This window comes from Amblyomma maculatum, chromosome 6, assembly GCF_055883805.1.
Source record: "Amblyomma maculatum isolate TAMU_Amacu chromosome 6, ASM5588380v1, whole genome shotgun sequence".
In the NCBI taxonomy this organism is placed as follows: Eukaryota; Metazoa; Arthropoda; class Arachnida; order Ixodida; family Ixodidae; genus Amblyomma; species Amblyomma maculatum.
Window position 1 is genome coordinate 134,987,470 of NC_139349.1, and position 18,016 is coordinate 135,005,485.

Sequence of the window (18,016 nt, forward strand, 5' to 3'; positions counted from 1 at the left end):
GAAATAAATTTTAATTTCCAGACAAGAAGGCTATGTACACATGCACATCTGCATGTTTTTTTAGTGAGAGCTATGCACGAGCTCCCTTTGAGGCCAGGCCTACTCTTCTGCGGCCATTGTCTCCAGTATGGTGTCAAATGCAAATGGCACAAACATGTGCCCCTCTCCCTTGTAGAACTTGCTCTGGAACTCCACCCTGCACGGAAGAGTCAGCAAGGCGAGAAAGCAAGTTGGCTACTTCATAGGGAAATTGGTCTACAGGAAGTACACGTGGAATTCTGCGCATACTCTAAAGATTTGCTTGTAGTTAGTTACTATACTATGTTCATGCATAAGCACATAGCAAGGAACTTGTTACTGTATTTTGGGAGTTTTTGTGAGAGTGCATTATGTTATAGCAATGTTCTCTCAAAAGGAACAGAACAAGGCCAAGAAGGGCTACCACAAACAGAAATAAAGTGCGACACTGTGAGTGTTTGTATCTCACTTTCTGTTACTCAAAATCAGTGCATAATTTTTTTGAATGTCACAATGAGAGGTAAACTGCAAACACCCTGTGATTACACGAACAGTAGTGTTATACTACATGTCCCACATTTATGGGTTCTTGAACATCACAATATAACTAATAACATTGAACAGTTTTCTAGGTGTCTTTTCTATAATGCAAAGCAGTAAAGTGAAAGGTGCCACTTCACCAAATTAGGGAAAGGATGCGTATTTAGATTTATTACCTTAGAACACTCAAAAATTTCTGCAGCTTTGGAACGATGGTAAAAAATTAGGTGGACACTTGACTTTCGGGATTGTTCCATAGGCTCTTGTTCAAACTATAGTTCTTGACACATTGCTGACCTCAACTTTCCATGTTGAAATATCTAGTCTCAGCTAGGCATATAGTATAACTGTAGTTTGTTCTGCGTGGTTCACTTTTTTTTCAGCAAGCAGCGATGAAGAAATATCTATACGGATTGGGGTGATCTCAATTTTCAACAAAAATGTCATCAAGCTCATGACGCACTAAGAATTCGGCATCATTTACACAATTCTGCTGCCTCTACTGTGAATTTTTTTGTTTGTTTTTTTTAAGCAGTGGCAAAGAGTCCAAAAGCGAATTCACAAGCTCCGACCTCATCATGAATGACGGATTGGCCATATACAGCCTGGAACTTCATCTAGTGGTCCGAGAAAAGCATACCTTTAATTTCAGTTCGCTCTTGAGCAGTTACATGTCGTTATTCTAAGTCCCTGCTGTTCTATTTCCACTCGCTACCATGTCAACAACACGGAAAGCTCTGGCACGCGAGGTGGCTGTTTCAACAAATGCAAAGCTCTTTTAGGAACAGCTCCTAGAGCAGATTTTCAATTTGTGATGGCAAACTAGATCAAATTCCGCCATCCTCTGCAAAACGTGCAATCCATATAGTATTAAAAAAGTTCAAAAGCGACCTGAAGAGCTACAGTTTAGTATATTTTAGTAGTATTAGAAATAGTAGTATAGTAGTATTATAAATTGGCCTCTATAGGTGACATTAACCATCTCTTTCTCTTTGCACTCTGCTGTGCCATATGTTCAGTGTACTGAGATAAGCATGGAGGCTAACTCTAAAGCTATAAGATTAAAGCTGCCTTGCGAGCTTTAGTGTTTCGTCAAGATTCAAATACAGCAGTATTGTGCATACCAGTGGAGTCTCATGGCATGCAGGAAGGCGGACAGCCCCTCCATGACGAGCAGGACAGCCACGGTGAGGACAGCCCAGGCGGCGAATGTCAAATACATGACGAAGCCGCCAATTGCACTCAGGGGCATCAGGCCAGTCTTCAGCACCATGTTCCACAGCACCTCCGAGAGCTCTGCACAATAAGCACACACATCGCCCACAGCGTGTAGCAACAAGTTACACAACTGAGATACTATATGAAACACTGTGGGACAGCTGTGCAAATTGTGCCATTTTGATATATGCCAAGCTGCGCAAAAGAGGGCAGGCGAGCTTTACTTCTTTCTCAGTTTATTACGGCTTTCTCCTCTCTGAACCGCTTTGGGATTTTTCAAAATTTTGAATAGTTCACAACAGAGCTTGCTAATTCGATTCGCTCTGCATTTCAACTATTCTCAGTACACTAGTCTTTCCATTTCAATCTTTGGAAATCTTTGGAAGTTGCTCCCAGTACGCACATTTTTCTGGTTCAAGAGCTGGTACCAAAATCTGCCTTAACTTTCTCACAGTTGCTATAGGTGTTGCTGTAGGAAGAAAATAAGCAAGACTTCCCCATTGTGCATGTTCACTGCTCGTCACTGCTTCTTAAGATGCAGTATGCCCAAAAGCGACCATCAGCGCTGGCCAAATTTTGGAAAATGGTTTGCTACGATTCCTGACAAGTGAAAAGTCGCTTGATGGGCGCCCTTATATAAGGGTGATGTCACTGTAAGGCTCTCCTGGAGAGTTTCAGCATACCGGAGACATATTAGTGTAGATGCACACCAGACTAGCATATGCCCGCTGCACATATATATAGCTGCAGGATGCGGCGCTATACTCGGTTTCATACATCAAGTGCAACGCAGCGAAAGCTACGCAAGTAGCCCACAAGAAAGAAAAAAAAGACATATCACTATGCACTCATTCTGTGGCCGAGTGGTTTCAGCGGGAACGGCTCTATTCCGAGCATACACGTTTGCAATAACTTGCTTCGCGTGTCTAAACATATTCGCAGTGCGGATCTTATAGCACAGATCTGCTCCGAAGAGGCAGCAGAGGTCACTGTGGGGCAGCGAAAACGTGACACGAAACAAAACGACAAACAAAACATACAAATTCACCGAACCCAATCCTTTCTCCCTAAAAGCTTATGCTTTTCATGAAGTTGATGGTAAATGTAAGATGTATTAAGTTTCCAGACACAGCAACTATTATTTCCTCTCATCAAGAGCAGGCACTATTTTTTATCACGGATGCAGGGAGCGCGAACAAGAGCTCTAGCTTTGACAGTGTTGCACTTGATGTATGAAACGAAGTACAGGTGAAGCGTTCACTTGGCTCGGAGAGTGTACACGAGCAGCCTGCGATTGCGTGTGTCTACAGTAATACATCTGTGTCCTAAGCCTATGATATCCATCTATAAGCTAGATAACCAAAAGTTTAGATGCTGAGGGGTTGAAGTCCTGTGGCAGCTCGTGGAATCCACAAAAGCCCTGGGTTCTGCAGAACCTAGTTTAAGAACCCTTGGTTTATGGAATAACTATCTGAGTGCAGAGGCTTGTGGAGCACTTGATCAATACAATACAGGCTGGTTTGGTTTGGATTATGGGGGTCTGGCATCACAAAGCGACTCAGGCTATGAGTGGAGAACTCTGAAATTTCGACCACCTGGGGTTCCTTACACTCTACGCACAATGAGAAATGTACATCATAAGATATAATTCCACTGAAGTTTAGCACATGATTGAGGAAATCTGCTGAAAATTTTAGCTGCTAACAATAAGCAACACAATTTCTGGCAACCATTTAAGATGTACAAGGTGCCTGTGGGCAATGACTTAGAACACAGTTTCTATGCAAAATTGCTGAAGACCCGATTCAGCACAAAATTCGGTATTAGTGTTGCCATTGTGAGCATGCCTCTGGCAGCTGGTGGTTGGCAGGTAACATGGCTTGGCACTGATTGATTGGCAGGTTGTACAACGTCTCGAGACCACATGACATGCCCGAGTTCACAGCTAGAAACTGCCAACTCGGGCAACTCCTTTGCGATGGGAGGGCAAGGTGAAAATTAGGCTTGGCACCCTTGGATCCCAAGTCGCACAGTGACGCATGCTACCCCTATGCCCTTCACTAAGCTTATCAGTGCCTTATGACCACGACAGTTATTTTTGCACTGTGGTGTGGTGCATTGCACACCTCCTGAATTTTCAGATTTCCTTTATATACAGGGTATTCTAAAATGATCCTTATAACTTTGAGTATGGATACTCCAGAAATGGGGAGAGGTAGACTGGTGCAGCTTGCTGTATAACGTTCACACACTCCTAAAATTTTGGTAGTAGTTTAACAAAGTTCAATATGTGCTCAGTCCCTGCCATGTCCGGCGTAGTATGTCCTCTTTAATTTGTGCAATTGCTGCTCTCATATGCAAATGCAGGTCTCACGACAGGGTCTAATAGACTGTATCCTTCACAAATTATCAAAGAAAAAAAACAATCACATGATCAGTTGACGACATCACTAATTATCACTGCCTATCTAATTAACTATCTTATTGCCGCAAACCATTCAAGCCTTTTTTTTTCAACAGCTGCCAGCATGCGGCCTTATCATTGTGATTGTAGCGCATGGATCAATTCTATACTCTTTGTTTGTTCATGCTCGTTGTCACAAGATGCGGCTTTATCATTTTCTTTGCCGCGCTAGATGCGCCGAGATGTATCTGGGATTCCAGCCACTCGCGTGTGTTTCGACAATGTTCCAGATCATGCTAGTCAACGTTTGCGGCTATATCTAGATGTTTCTTAGCCACCTTTAAATTGAGCATTGACAGGTGCGACGGGCATTCATAGTTCGACGTCCACCAAGCACTCTTGTTATCACCGCTGCCAAATTGCTTAGTTCTTTAGCGGGCGCAAGTCAGCCCAATAAAGAGCTTATTCTAGTAAAACTTGTCTCGACTGTGCCTTGTCATGACATTATCAATCATTATATCAGTAATTATCACTATCTTATCTGATGACATCGTAGGATTACCATTTATTTTGACCTAACTTCCCACTGAATTACATTATCTTCTCATTATCGTCTCTCATTATCACCACATCATTATGATTACTATCACTAGCTATCATCAGTAAATATATCTAATATGATGATGTCATATGATTACCATTAATGTTGACCTAATTCCCACTAAGTTATGTTATCGGTCTTATCTACCTCATCTGATCACTATCCTGGCTAACTAGTACTGTACACACTGCTATGACTTATCTCAATCATTATTTTTTTTTGTTAATTGCCTAGTTATTGTAAGTTATTGTACACATCTCGTGGTCAGACATTTTGTTCATGTCACCCATGAGCCAAGAAATGATGTCGCATTAATATGGCACAGATATAAATCTGCACTTGAACCTAATGGCACAAATGTTTCTGCATTTTGTATAAAGGGCTAAAAGTGAATTTGAGTTAGAAATTGCAAACTTATAATGGGGACATTCACCGCCACTAGTTTTAACAATCAAATCTTCACCACACACTTCCACCACATAGTATTTCAAGCAACCTCTAGCAGACCAAGTTGCACTCACGTGCGTGTGCCAGGCTAAGCGCCCAGAGTCGGAGGTAGGAGGCTGTGTGGGACACGGAGCCGAGGCAATACTCGATGGTGTGGATGGTCTGGTTGATGAAGGTGTCGCCAAAGTTGAACTCGCCAGAATCATCACCATGGCCTCCACCGCCACTGGCAGCCTTCGATGACTTGGCCAGCGCACTGTCTTCGGCTTCCCTCTCAGGCCGAGCCGAGGCACGAGAAGCAGCCTGTGCATGGATGTGTGGAACTTTCAAACATCCGTCTGGGGTGATCTCGATGTTTGGCAGCACACCTGACAAAAGCTAAGGCATCATCTAAATGAAACTAACAGTGACTGAATGCAAGAAAGCGAGCGATAAGAAGCATAGTTTAGACTTACTTTTAAGAATTAATTTTTTCACTGCAGAGTTCTTAACGTACAACCAGCGTACTCTTTCATGACGAGAAACATTTTTTTCTATATTAGGACATAAGCAACAAGCGGGTGTTGACCAAGTTGAGAACCGTGGTATTATTGTCGAAACTTCTGCAAGTATTCAGAGTGTTGCATTACCTTGGCTGCCCTCTTGTGTTTGAAGTAAAGGTAGAAGGGCTTGGAGAGCAGAATCCATGGAATGCATACCATTGCCAAGATGACAAGGAAGCTTTGCAGCCCTTTCTGCACAGAATAAAGAGAGAAGGATGCTGCAGAATTTTTTTTGGACCTAACAGAGATTGTTCAAATAGCACACAAAAAATTAAATACAACTTTAAAAAATTGGGCTCTCGCCTGCGGCTTTCCTTGCAGGCCCTCATTCATGTACAGTCTAGTGCAACTTGAATGTTATCACTTTCATTCGAGTGAGATGGCCAAAAATTTTTTTCCTGGAGTCGTGGCCATGTCGCAGCTATGGCGAGGATAGGACCAGCTCCGGCAGCATTAAGGTTCATACTAACAATTTTATTTGCGCCGTTCGCATTGCCGTGCCCAGTGCCAACTTCTTCCTTGTCCGGCACCGTGCCGTGGCTTGCGACAGAGCACGGCACGAAGGGCATTACAGGGCTGCCCTCCATAGAATGAGCCACACATAGCAGTGGTAAGCATGCATCGTCACAAAAGTGTCCAAGACAACGCCATGGTCAGTGATCCTGTGGTGTGGCTGCCAGTGGGAGGGTCAGTATTCTGGCGGCCTGCCAATGTTGAAGTTAGGTTAAGATTAGGTTAGGTTAGATTGAGGCACCTGGCAGTACGAAGAAGAAGCCAGAAGACAGGTGCCCAAGCAGTCGTAAAAGGAATGACTGTAACGATGAGCGAATGCTCCTCTTTGGGCGCTAGACTGAAGAGTGCAGGGTGATGTCGAAAGGAAGTGCAGTGCATGGTTCATGGCACGTGGCAACGTGTGATCATGTGTCGATCTTGACACGTGTGCTGTGAATGGTGGTGTAATCATCATCATCAGCCAGACTATACCCATTGCAGGGCAGAGACCTCTTCCATACTCCTCCAATTAACCAGTTCTGTGCTAGCTGCATCCACTTTACCCCTGCGAACTTCTTAACCTCATCCACCCACCTAACTTCTGCCACCCCCTGCTCCGCTTTTCTTCCCTTGGAATCCATTTGTTACCCTAAGCGACCATCGGCTGTCCTATCTACGCTCTAAATGCCCTGCCCATGCCCATTTCTTACTCCTGATTTCCCCTAGATTGTCATTAACTCGAGTTATTTCTCTGACCCCCTTTGCATGCTTCCTATCTTTTATGTTACACCTACCATTTTTCGTTCCATAGCCCTCTGTGTTGTACTCAACTTAAGTAGAACCCTTTTCATTAGCCTAGACGTTTGAGCACCATAGGTGAGTACAGGTAAGATGCAACTGTTGTATATTTTCTTCTTGAGCGATACCGATAAGCTGCTAGTCAATCTGTGAATACTTGCCAAATTATTCACAGATTGACTAGCAGCTTATCGGTATCGCTCAAGAAGAAAGTATACAGCAGTTGCATCTTACCTGTACTGGCAAGTATTTTTTGGCTCTACATTGCCCACACCACCGAGAGCTGTTGGCATCCATTGCTGCCACAGGCCTGTATCAATATATTTAAACCCTTATGCCGAAGGGCGAACTTGCGCAATAAAAAAAAAAAATAAAAAAAAAAAAAAAACAACTTGCCAAATGCACTCCATTCAATCTTATTCTCCTAGTTGTTTCCCTTTCATGGTCTGGATCTGCGGTTACTACCTGTCCAAAGTAGACATATTCGTCTACCCCTTCCAGTGCTTCGCTACCTATTGCGAACTGCTGTTCCTTCCAGAGGCTGCTGAACATCACCTTAGTCTTCTGCATATTGATTTTAAAGCCTACCTTTCTGCTATTCCTGTCTAGGTCATCAATAATTTTTTTGCAGTTCATCCCCTGAGTTAATTAGCAAGGCAATGTCATCAAAGAATGGCAGATTACTGAGGTATTCTCCATTGACCCCCACCCCTAACTGCTCCCATTCCAAGTCTCTGAATGCTTCCTCTAAGCAAGCTGTGAATAGCACTGGGGAGATTGTGTCTCCTTGCCTAACATCTTTCTTTATGGGAATTTTTTTACTTTCTTTATGCAGAATTATGGTTGCTGTGCAGCTACTATAGATATCTTCCAGTACTTTCACATACAGCTCATCTGCTCTCCGATTTCGCAATGTCTGTATGACTGCCGAGGTTTCTACTGAGCCAAACGCTTTTTCATAATCAATGAATGCTATGTATAAAGGCTGGTTATACTTCAAGCATTTTTCTATCACCTGGTTGATGGTATGGATATGATCAATAGTAGAGTACCCTTTCCGAAAATCTGCTTGATCTCTTGCTTGGTTGAAGTCTAAGATTGCCCTGATTCTGTTAGCGATTGCCCTAGTAAACACCATTGGATGTACATAGTAATAGGTGCTGATGAAAACATGCCATCTTAATGAAGCTGATGTAAAGCTGATGTCGCACGCCGTTGGGCGCCTGAAGTGGAACCGCTGTTCTGTTGAGAAGGTTGCGAGAATCAAGGCTGACGTGTCTACAATTGGAAGGAGCAGTACAGGCTTCTCAGCTTTTTGTGTCCGGTGTCGGGAAAGCTTGCTGCGCATGCTGAACAGCATGCGCAGTGGGCTCGAAATGCCAGGAGCCTTAGGTGATGTGGGGTGAAGACATGCAGAGGCAGCAAGGCAGGTGGCCCTGTGTGAACCTACAGCATAGGCACAGCCTTACAACTGAATGACGGCAGCAGTACCGCAGCAGCTTGCTGTTGTGATGACATGGCTAGATGCGGCGAAGCAGAGCACCGTGGGTCTACTTGGGAAGGTTCAAGAAGCAGTGAGAAGCGAGGTGCTTGCAATGGCCAGTCTTGCTGCAGGGGCTGCAAGGACGGAAGTTGGCCAGCCTGTTAAAAGACATCTCTAATAGGAGTCTTGTTTGAAGTATGAAGGACCGTATGTTGAGGAAGTGGCAGGGGAAGCAAACAAGGAAGGGTGGTGTTGTGTGGTCAATGCAGAGTCACCAAATCTGTCGCAGCTACTGCTTCGAACTGACTTGCTTTATTTGCGCCACTCGCGCTGCTGTGCCTTGGGCCAACTTCTTTCTTGTCCAGCACCATGCCATGGCTTGCGACCGAGCGTGGCGCTACAGTCACTTAGCAACGAACAAGATGTTGCAAGATAGAGCAACTGCATCTGAAGATTGTAATGCTAGTAGGTTCATTCTAAAGTGATCACCTTCGAATTATGTTAGGCTGTACATGCACCTTGATACTGGCTTAATCACAATCATCCCTTAATTTGTGCCTCTAATATTTTGGACATACCTATTAGCACACAGTCATAAGTTATGTAAAAGATCACCCGACAGACAAAGCTCTGCTTTAACAAAGCAGTAGAACGTGGCTGCATGGCCTAGGGCTAGAGTGTCAGCTGGGATCCAAGGTTCCTGGAGGGTTCGATACTCATCTCAAAGGAACTAGCCAAGTCATCAGCTTCTCTTAACTTGGCTATGTCATGCAATCTCGCGACGCCACACAAAACAAACATCCAATCAGTGCCTGGCCGCCGCGGCACTGATTGGAGCACACCGCGGTCACAACGTTCGAACAAACCTTCTGTCCTAGCAACTCGTTGTTTTTGGCTTCTACCAACTACCCAGTTATTTGTCTTCTTTTACTCTTTTTCTTTTTTTTCCTTCTTCGGGCAGGCACGTGCTCTTCGGACAGGCACGGCGAAATTGCGAGACTGTGGCCAATGCACAAAAATACTTAGGTACTTTAGTTTATTGTAGTGTAGGGCTTTGGAAATTTCGCCCACCTGTATTTTTTAACACCACAGGCATGCCTGTGTGTTTTTGCTCGCAATGCCAACACCGAATTTTGTGAAGAAAGGAGCCTTTATGCATAGCGCTAAACGTAACCGTCCAAGACAGGCATTTGTCCAGCACTCTGCTCACCTTACGGCTAATGAAACATTAAACCTACCCGCCGTGGTGGCTCATTGGTTACGAGCCACTCTGCTTCCGAGCCGGAGGACCACAGCTTAAGCCTGGCCATAGCAGCCGTGTTTCAAGGAAGGCTAAACGTAAAAGATTCTGGTGTACTGTGCAATATCAGTGCATGTAAAGAGCCCCTCTACGATGATGTAGCTTAGAGCCCATGCGTCGCTATGAGATGTCATACCGCATGTTTTTTAACAACAAATCTGACATTGTTTCACTTTGCAGCCCTCTGTATGCATGCCTACATGCACCTTCCAAACTTAAAAAAGCAGAGTTTCTCCTCACCTGCCCATTGTAAAACTGCGCCTGGTAACAGGGCTCAGACGGGTACGAGAAGAGGAACATATTGATGAGCATGATGAGCAAGCTGGGGGCGCAGTAGGTATCCTTGCCAAAGTTGATGGTCCACTTGGCAAGGATGGTGATCGCCAGGTAGCCAAAGATGGAACACAGAAACAGCAGCTGGGGCACAAACTCACACCACACGTTGGCCATGTGGCCAAAGAACCTGAGAAACGAGATCAGAGATCAACATTGCTGCCAAACAACCATTTCGCACTTTGTCAATGCACATCAGTGGAGCAGTACAACGACATTTACCGAATAGGATCAAGAACCTGTGCACACAGCCTCTTATTCGTTATCCGTATTGCAGCCCTTCAATGATGGCAATTGCAGTCGATTTTAGTGTAAAGAATTAGGTTCAAGGCCCATCAGAGCTGAAGGCAATCACTGGAAGCAACAAGCTTTATTTCCTCTGAACAAATACCAAGGTAACTAATCTGCCAAGAGCTTTTAAAGATGGCGCAACAGTTTAGGTTTAGACACCAGTACGATTCCAGCAGTGACACATTTTAAGCGGGCAAGAAAAAGAATAGTACAACTGCCCCCTGCGACAGGTGGCATGTGCAATTTGTTAGGTCTGCATGAAATCTGGGGGAAAGTCTATAAGGGCAACTGATGCAAATGCTTTGAAAGCACCGTTTAATCTTCTTCAGGCTATGCTAGGTTACTCAAGTCAAGAGACGAAAGCCTGGCCTGATGGCCACACCTTAAGGAAATGAATTCATGGCTCTGACCATGGACGGGGACATCAGTTTGCACCATGAGAAGTTGGATTCAGAGGTCTTTTTTCTTTGGTATGAATCTTGTAGTGCATTGGCAGTTCAAGCTATCATGAACCATCTCACTGTATAGACCAAGCTACGCATGCTTCTGACTCGTGGTGGTGCAGTGGTTACGGCACTCTACTACAACCAAGGATGGGGGATCTAATCCCGGCCGTGGCAGCAGCTTTTCGATAGAAGCAATAAGTAAGTCGCCAGTGTGCTGTGCGATTTCAGTGCATGTTAAAGAACCCCAGGTGGTCGAAATTTCCCAAGCCCTCTACTACGGCGTCTCTCATAGCCTGAGTCACTTTGGATGGTTAAACCCCATAAACCAAATCAATTAAACCATGCTTCTGAGGCTATGTTTGAAATTCTGAATAGCATGGTTATATATTCTCCAAATTCATTTTCAGTTCAAAATCTGGTGAGAACTGGCTCATAACAAAATATGAAGCAATCAGACAGGAAGGAAAAACGAACGTGCACTACTCACCTGTGGTTCCAGAGGCCAAGGAACACCCCAAAGAGCATCTGAGAGACGCCGAGTATGATTGACATCTTCATCTTGTACGAATTTGTGAAGGGAATCTTGTTGGCCGCCAGCTGCCATGCCTGCGTGGTGTCCGGCAAATCATGTGCTTTGACAGCAACATGCCGTTTAAGCCAGCACGTAGAAATTACACAGCAGTGGCACTTACAGGATCTACACCAAAGGGGTACGGCGATCCCATGAAGTTGTCCACCGGGTCTAGCTGCTCGTGCTCGTGGTAATTGGCCCTGAAGGTGGAGTACAAAAATCTTGTGCTCAGTCCACCATGCTTTGTTCTGCCATGAAAGAAAACTTCACTTCCAGATTGCAATGAAGCAAACATGAGACTAACAGCCATAAAATAATGAAGGCTGTATATGCATCTTTCAAATTCATTCGTCACTGTGAAAATCACCATTTCCTGCACTGTCAACTTGACAGTGATCTCTCCTTGCTGATCTAGTAAGCACATTTCCAAGTTACATTGCGTTAAACAACTGTGCTGTTATTTGCTATGCCTTGTTTAGAATTCACCCTACTACCTCGTCCAAGTGAAAGTAAGTTATTTCTCTGCATTTACATACCCTGCTACTGCCTCTATCCTCCTTCCAATTTAAAATAGGATGTCATTAACCTTTATCTGTTCCCAAATCCACCCAGTTCTCTTCCTGCCTCTTGACGTTATAATTTACATTTTACACACCTCACTGTGCTATCCGGAACTTTTTTCAAGCCTTTTCATTGCTTTCCAGGTTTCAGCCCTATGTGAGCACTAGCAAGATACAGCTACAATTGATGCTCATTGCATTGAATCCAGATAATATGAACAGCCAGATATAACCTACAATATGACCAATTTTGTTGGTTTATCATGCATTTTAAATCCAAGAAGTTTCAGTCTACTGCAGCCAGTTAAAACAGACCACTGCTTACAGTGGACTGAATTTGTGGTGAAATTTGGTCCACAATGTCTTTTGCATCGGGAATTGTGTTTCAAGGCATGACCAAGCAAAGCTTAGCAGTAATGGCCCCCTCTCTGTTCAGCGTGGAGCCTCAATAATCAACACCATCAGTATTGTGGATGCCACTGTCAAAGCACATCAGGCTACGACCTTGAATAGTAGCAAGATGGCGAGTATTCTATCCCTCCCACACACTGCTTTGACACCTGCACATTAACCAAGCATGGCTGGCAGACAGAGGCCAGCCAAAATGAACATTTGCCATCTCCTACAACATTAAAAATAAATGTTGATTCCCGGCAGTCATTTTTGCAAGGTTGTCTGGAGCAATTACGGCCTGCATCATCAACTTCCAACAAAACTAATAAAAAGCAGATCAGTTCAAAGCTAGCATTCACATTTCAGCAAAGAAAATATAGAATCAAAGGAGAGAACTAAAAAGGAGATTAAAGAAAACAAGCGTGACGTGACAAGCGTCTGTGACTCGAGATCCATGGTTCCTAGTGGGTGGGTTTAATTCCCATCTGAAATGTGCGGCTCATGACATCACACAAACTGCTGGCCTGCCCCACCATGTCATTTGCCAACCACCACCTATCAAAAGGATGCTTGAAATTTTCACGTCATGAATGCCGCCATAGACTTCTGTGCTAATAGGACATAAATTTCATTTCATTTGTTTTTCCCTTAAAGGTCCGAGGGAATTACATAACTGGGGAGCAAACTCAGTATACAATGCGAACAAGAAGAGGAATATTTTTGCATTAATGCATGTGTCGTCATTATTAGATAATTTCTCATGTAAAGTGTGGTGTGTCAGTATAGTTCTTTAAGTGCAGATCCCAAGCAGATCCTGTGTGGACCTCAGGTGGCTCTCATGCAGACTTCAGGCAGATCCTGTGCAGGCCCATTTACCTCCAAATGATGAACATGGGGTCCTTTGCAGTGTAGAAGTCATCAATTGAATATTTAGCTGCAGTTTTCTCAGCAAAAAATGGCGTCGTTTACTGCCAGACAACCATCAACTACATAGCTGCAAATAACCGCACAATTTTTACCAAAAACAGCGAATGGCTGAAGCTCTCCTCTGTGTCCATTTAAAGACACATTTGCTAGCTTTGCAGTGTTTGTGTAACACTGTGCCATACTGACTGATCAATGCACAATGATGTGTATGACATCACCAGAGAATGTCATGCAGGGTGGTCTGAATACGATTTCACGAGCCACAGCATACTGATACTATATCATACGCGCCGCACTGGAGAAGAAAAATGTTGAATTAACTACTGCAGCACACAAAACAGCGGTTACTGAATCTCATGCTATACACTGGCGATGACAATGCATGGTTTTTAGTCCTACCATTCTGCTTTGCATGTTTGATTCCCGTAGAGTGTGCTAGAGCTCCTCCCCCAATTACCCGGAAAGGCAATGTTTTATCTCATGCCTTCCAGGGAGCGAACAAGCACTTCAAGGTGGTGCCGTAAACAGGACAGAAGCGTGTACTCATGTTACTTGAAATATTTTAACAACTGCACCAAACGTATGCTGTTTCCCTGCTCCAAGTAGATTGAGTAAATTATGCTAAGAAATATAGAGCGCAGTACTTCAAACGCTTTAAAAATGTAGAGCGCACAAAAAGAGAAGAGCAGCCTTAAAATGAGCTGCCTATTAGGAACACTTTGCAATGCAACATTGTCTATCTACAAAGTACCACATATACTCTCAACTAGGCAAACAGGAAAACAGTTAAATGAACTGCTTCCAGCCACATCTAGTCAGCAAATTCTCCACAGAGTGGGTCAGTGACAAGAAATTGGGACACACTTTTTTGTGACGAACCAAGAAGACCCAAAGATGTTGAAGGACTTCGAGAAGGTGTCGTTGTAAATGAGGCCTGTGTAGATGCTGAAGATGCCCATCAGCAGGATGATGTAGCGGCCGCCAAAAAATGTGTTCCAAATCTGTTTCATGCATCGCAGAAAAAAAACTGGTTATTACTGCTACTACTGTCAATGCGGTGCTACCAAAAGACTTGTACGCTGCTTGTATGCCAAGTTTTTATTTGCTAATTTATAAATCACATCAAAGAGCCCTGCATTAAGAGTTGTACATGAAAAAAACAAAACAAGAAACAGGCTAAAATTTAAAGACAGCAATTCTGTTCAATAAAAGCTAACGTGGTCTAATTGCAAGCATCTCTGCTAATGTAACCATTAAAAAGTTGTTCACTTATTAAAGGCCCAATGTCCACCCTCCGGTCGAAAATATTTTCTTCTTCGGTGACTGTGAGACTTCGCCCCTAGAACGCAAGTCCGCAAAATGTTTTTGAAAAGAGTAACTAATAACACAGTTACAGCCACCGCAATCACCCGATTCTGCCATGCCTCTCTCCTTCCGTTCCCTCGCAAAGGTTTTTCACTCTCGGGCCCGAGGTCGTCTAGCCTCCGCAATACAAATTCCCCTTCCTCCTCCGCGTTTGGCGGGAGGTGGGGCGTGGCTCTCCGCGAGCGCGAAAAAAAAAAAAAAAAAACGGTCGAGGGAGCGCGCGCCACTGGGTTCAGTCTGGCCGTGGCGAGGGAAAAGCGCGCTGCGAGCGGTAGACACCCATCCTTCTCCCGTCAGTCAGCGAGACGGATCAATGGACATCGTTCGCGGTACATACGTCATTGCTGTGGCCCGTCTGGCCAGCGCAGGAAACGGGGAAGCTGGCTTCCCAGAGGAAAGCATGAGAGAGCTTTGAATTGTATTTTCGATGCTTTGCGGCGCGCGTGTCACTGTAGCATTTTGCACAGACTATCTCTGATACCTGATCGAAACACTGGGCTCCTTTGCTTAAAAGGGCCTTCAGTGGACAGTGGCCCTTTAAGGGGGGACATGGGTCTTGAGCAAAATTTTCTTAATATTTGTCCTGTCAGTATGAAATTTGCAGGGTTTATGTAAATTCTTGTGCTGGTTTCAAATATGTTGTTAGTTTTCTTCTACATAAATTTGCTGAGTAGTTACAGCAACTTTGCTGTTCCAGACTTGCGGGAAGCTTGTAAAAATATCTACTGAAGGGAAATTGCTAAAATGCACATGGATCTGTTCCTGAATGTCTAAGGAACACAATAAAACAAGTTTTGTGCTCCTGCCTTACTACAAGCCAAAGTTGTGGAAGTTTTAAGTTTCAGCTTCACAAGTGCAACCACCCCCTTTCTACATCTTCGTATGTTTAAAAATTTTTCATGCAGTTGAGACCTTGTATAATAGCTTTATTGTGTTCCTTTAACACTCACGAGCCAGTAAAAATAAAAATCATTACAATCGAACGAGTAGGAGAGTCACAATGCCACCCGCAAAATAGAAGGGTAGGCAAAATTTTCATTTTGAGAAAAATGGAAAAAACGAATTGCAATGTCAAACACTAATTTAATCAAACAAAAACTGTAGAAATGCAGGCCACTGTGGCCTAGAAGGCTCCTGGACAGTAATCTGCATTGGGTTTGCCCTTCTGCTTTTGTTTTGCTGCAGTCTGAAAAGCTGCAGAGGAAGCACGCTTCCTGTCTGCTCTCAGACATTCAGTGGTGCAATGCACAAGTTTACAATTTAAAATGGCTATAAACCTCCAGGAATGTAGTCTCTTTGCTTTCCAACGTCCAAGTGTTGCCTCTTTCATTTTGATTTGCAGTTGCAGCACATTCAGTTGTCACTTTTTCGGGTTTTTTTTTTTTCTTTTTTTTTTTTTTTTTTTACGTACGTCGTTTTGCTACGTCCTCGCATCAAGACCGCGGTGAGGAACGTTTATTGCGGAAAAGAAATGTAATTTGGAGCTGTTTGCTGCTTCCCAGTGCTCTGCATTGCACTGGAAGCAAGTGAATTCCCTAAGGACTATGAACGAGGTCCGATCGGCGCAAACGCGCGGCGAGCTCTACGAAGACGACGTGTCCCGCAGTTTACGCATTGGAGAATAAGTTTGACGGCGATTCCTTATCCCCGTTCACTTTTTTAAATGCCAATATCGCCGCCGTATGTTTTACGCTTCGCCAATCTCGGCAAACTGTTTAGATCTGACGATCGTGAACTCCGCATCGCCAAGCGGACTGTCCGCCGCGCTGCCGTCATCGTTACGAACACAATCCGTCTACCGCTTCGTTGCTGGAGTTGGCGCGAGTTCAAGCTTTTCCTGTTTTGACCTTATCTTTCTGCTCATCTGCGGCCAGCGTTATCACTGTCGCGGCGGGTGCGACCGCTGGCAGTAGCAGTCCCCCGTGCTGGGGAACACGCTAGGCCTACTTCAGGCTCGTACACACGATCGTTCGGCGCACGATTTCCGTCGGCCTGAGCGCGCACAGCCGGGGCAGGGCATCACTTGAGATGATTATTCAACTATTTTTTTTCACTTTTTTCACAAATTCTTGCCATGAACGCACCTCGCGGTTCGGAACCAAGCGCGGCCGGCGTCACGTCTCCGCCGTCTCCCCGCGGCTCGGGCGCGCCGAGCAGACGCCGTCAGCCAGCTCCACCAATGCGGGGACGCCTTATCGTCACGTGCACCCCGAAAGCCAATGGGATTGCAAATGCCACGTTTTCTTTTTTAGCTATTTTTTATGCGACCAATGGGCGAATGTAAACAGCAGAGGCGGCGATTTGAAGACGAAAGGCGGCTCTTTCGAATGAGACCAAGATGGCTACGGTGCCGCGCACAAAATGGGAGCTACGCCTCGCGGAAAATGGTTGTTTCGGGGGTCGTTTTCGGCCCAAATTTGGGCGACATCGATTATATAAATTGGCATTGTGACTAAAATACCGACCCTAGAGATGAAAAACTTAGCAGATAGGTAGATAAAGAGCTACTGATTTCGCAAATCACATTTTCTAAAAAGTGATTTTTTCGCGATTTTTTGGTCCGCAAGACCCGTGTCCCCCCTTAAATCCAGCAAACACCCTACTCAGAAAGCTTTATGGAAAAAAGAAAAATTTCATCTAAGTTGTTCCGCTTGGAAGCTAGCACAGTTGGCCTAATACAGAGAGACCCTGTTTACCCTCTCTCTTTCAAGAAAGAACATAAACCAAACGTTCTCAGGAATAAAATACCCAATTGAAGTACAGTTTGTGTCACTGAAGTAAAAAATAGAGGTTAAAACAGCATTAAACACAATGTAAAATACAATATACAGCAGTAAATGCAGAAATCTCCCCTTACTTATCGTGTAGCAAAGGAAAATATCCCAAGATTCATATATTAGCATACATGAACCACACTATAGTATTTATCTAGGATCGCTAAACAACTCACTGAATTACTTCATGGGGTTTTGGTTTTGTTGACCAAACTATCACTGTGAGATGTAGTTTGTTTCGGCCATGCAAGGCATGAAAAAAAGCTGCATTGTATTTGCTAATATGCAGGTTCAATGCATGTCATCACTTGAGCTGGCCTGCTTCAGGAGCTGAAATGGCAACAAACGGCATATTAGCAGTTAACATTACGGTCGTTTTCCTACCTCATGCAACCAAAACAGTAACTACATAAGATTATAAATTACTTAGAAGAGCAGCCATAACCAAATAGCCTTGAATGATCCATGCATACTAACGTCTAACACATATCATTTGAATGAAGAAAACACGCA

The 18,016-nt window shown here is 44.2% G+C and overlaps 1 protein-coding gene across 8 annotated transcripts in view; it reads right to left on the reverse strand.

Moving 5' to 3' along the window:
• The window catches only part of LOC146186812 (V-type proton ATPase 116 kDa subunit a 1-like), a 43,630-nt gene continuing 25,614 nt past the window's right edge, over nt 1–18,016 (reverse strand). For 5 of the 8 annotated variants that reach the window (XM_084607439.1, XM_084607438.1, XM_084607435.1 and 2 more), the window contains 9 exons: nt 14,229–14,365; nt 11,606–11,684; nt 11,401–11,519; nt 10,084–10,306; nt 8,552–8,677; nt 5,858–5,962; nt 5,303–5,531; nt 1,683–1,854; nt 1–196 (listed from right to left, as the gene is read on the reverse strand). In XM_084607439.1, the coding sequence (XP_084463565.1) occupies nt 100–196; nt 1,683–1,854; nt 5,303–5,531; nt 5,858–5,962; nt 8,552–8,677; nt 10,084–10,306; nt 11,401–11,519; nt 11,606–11,684; nt 14,229–14,365 (1,287 nt within the window). In that variant the 3' untranslated portion in view covers nt 1–99. Of the gene's footprint in view, nt 197–1,682; nt 1,855–5,302; nt 5,532–5,856; nt 5,963–8,529; nt 8,678–10,083; nt 10,307–11,400; nt 11,520–11,605; nt 11,685–14,228; nt 14,366–18,016 lie in introns of those variants that run through there. The other 3 variants (XM_084607437.1, XM_084607440.1, XM_084607441.1) reach the window with 3 other exon arrangements.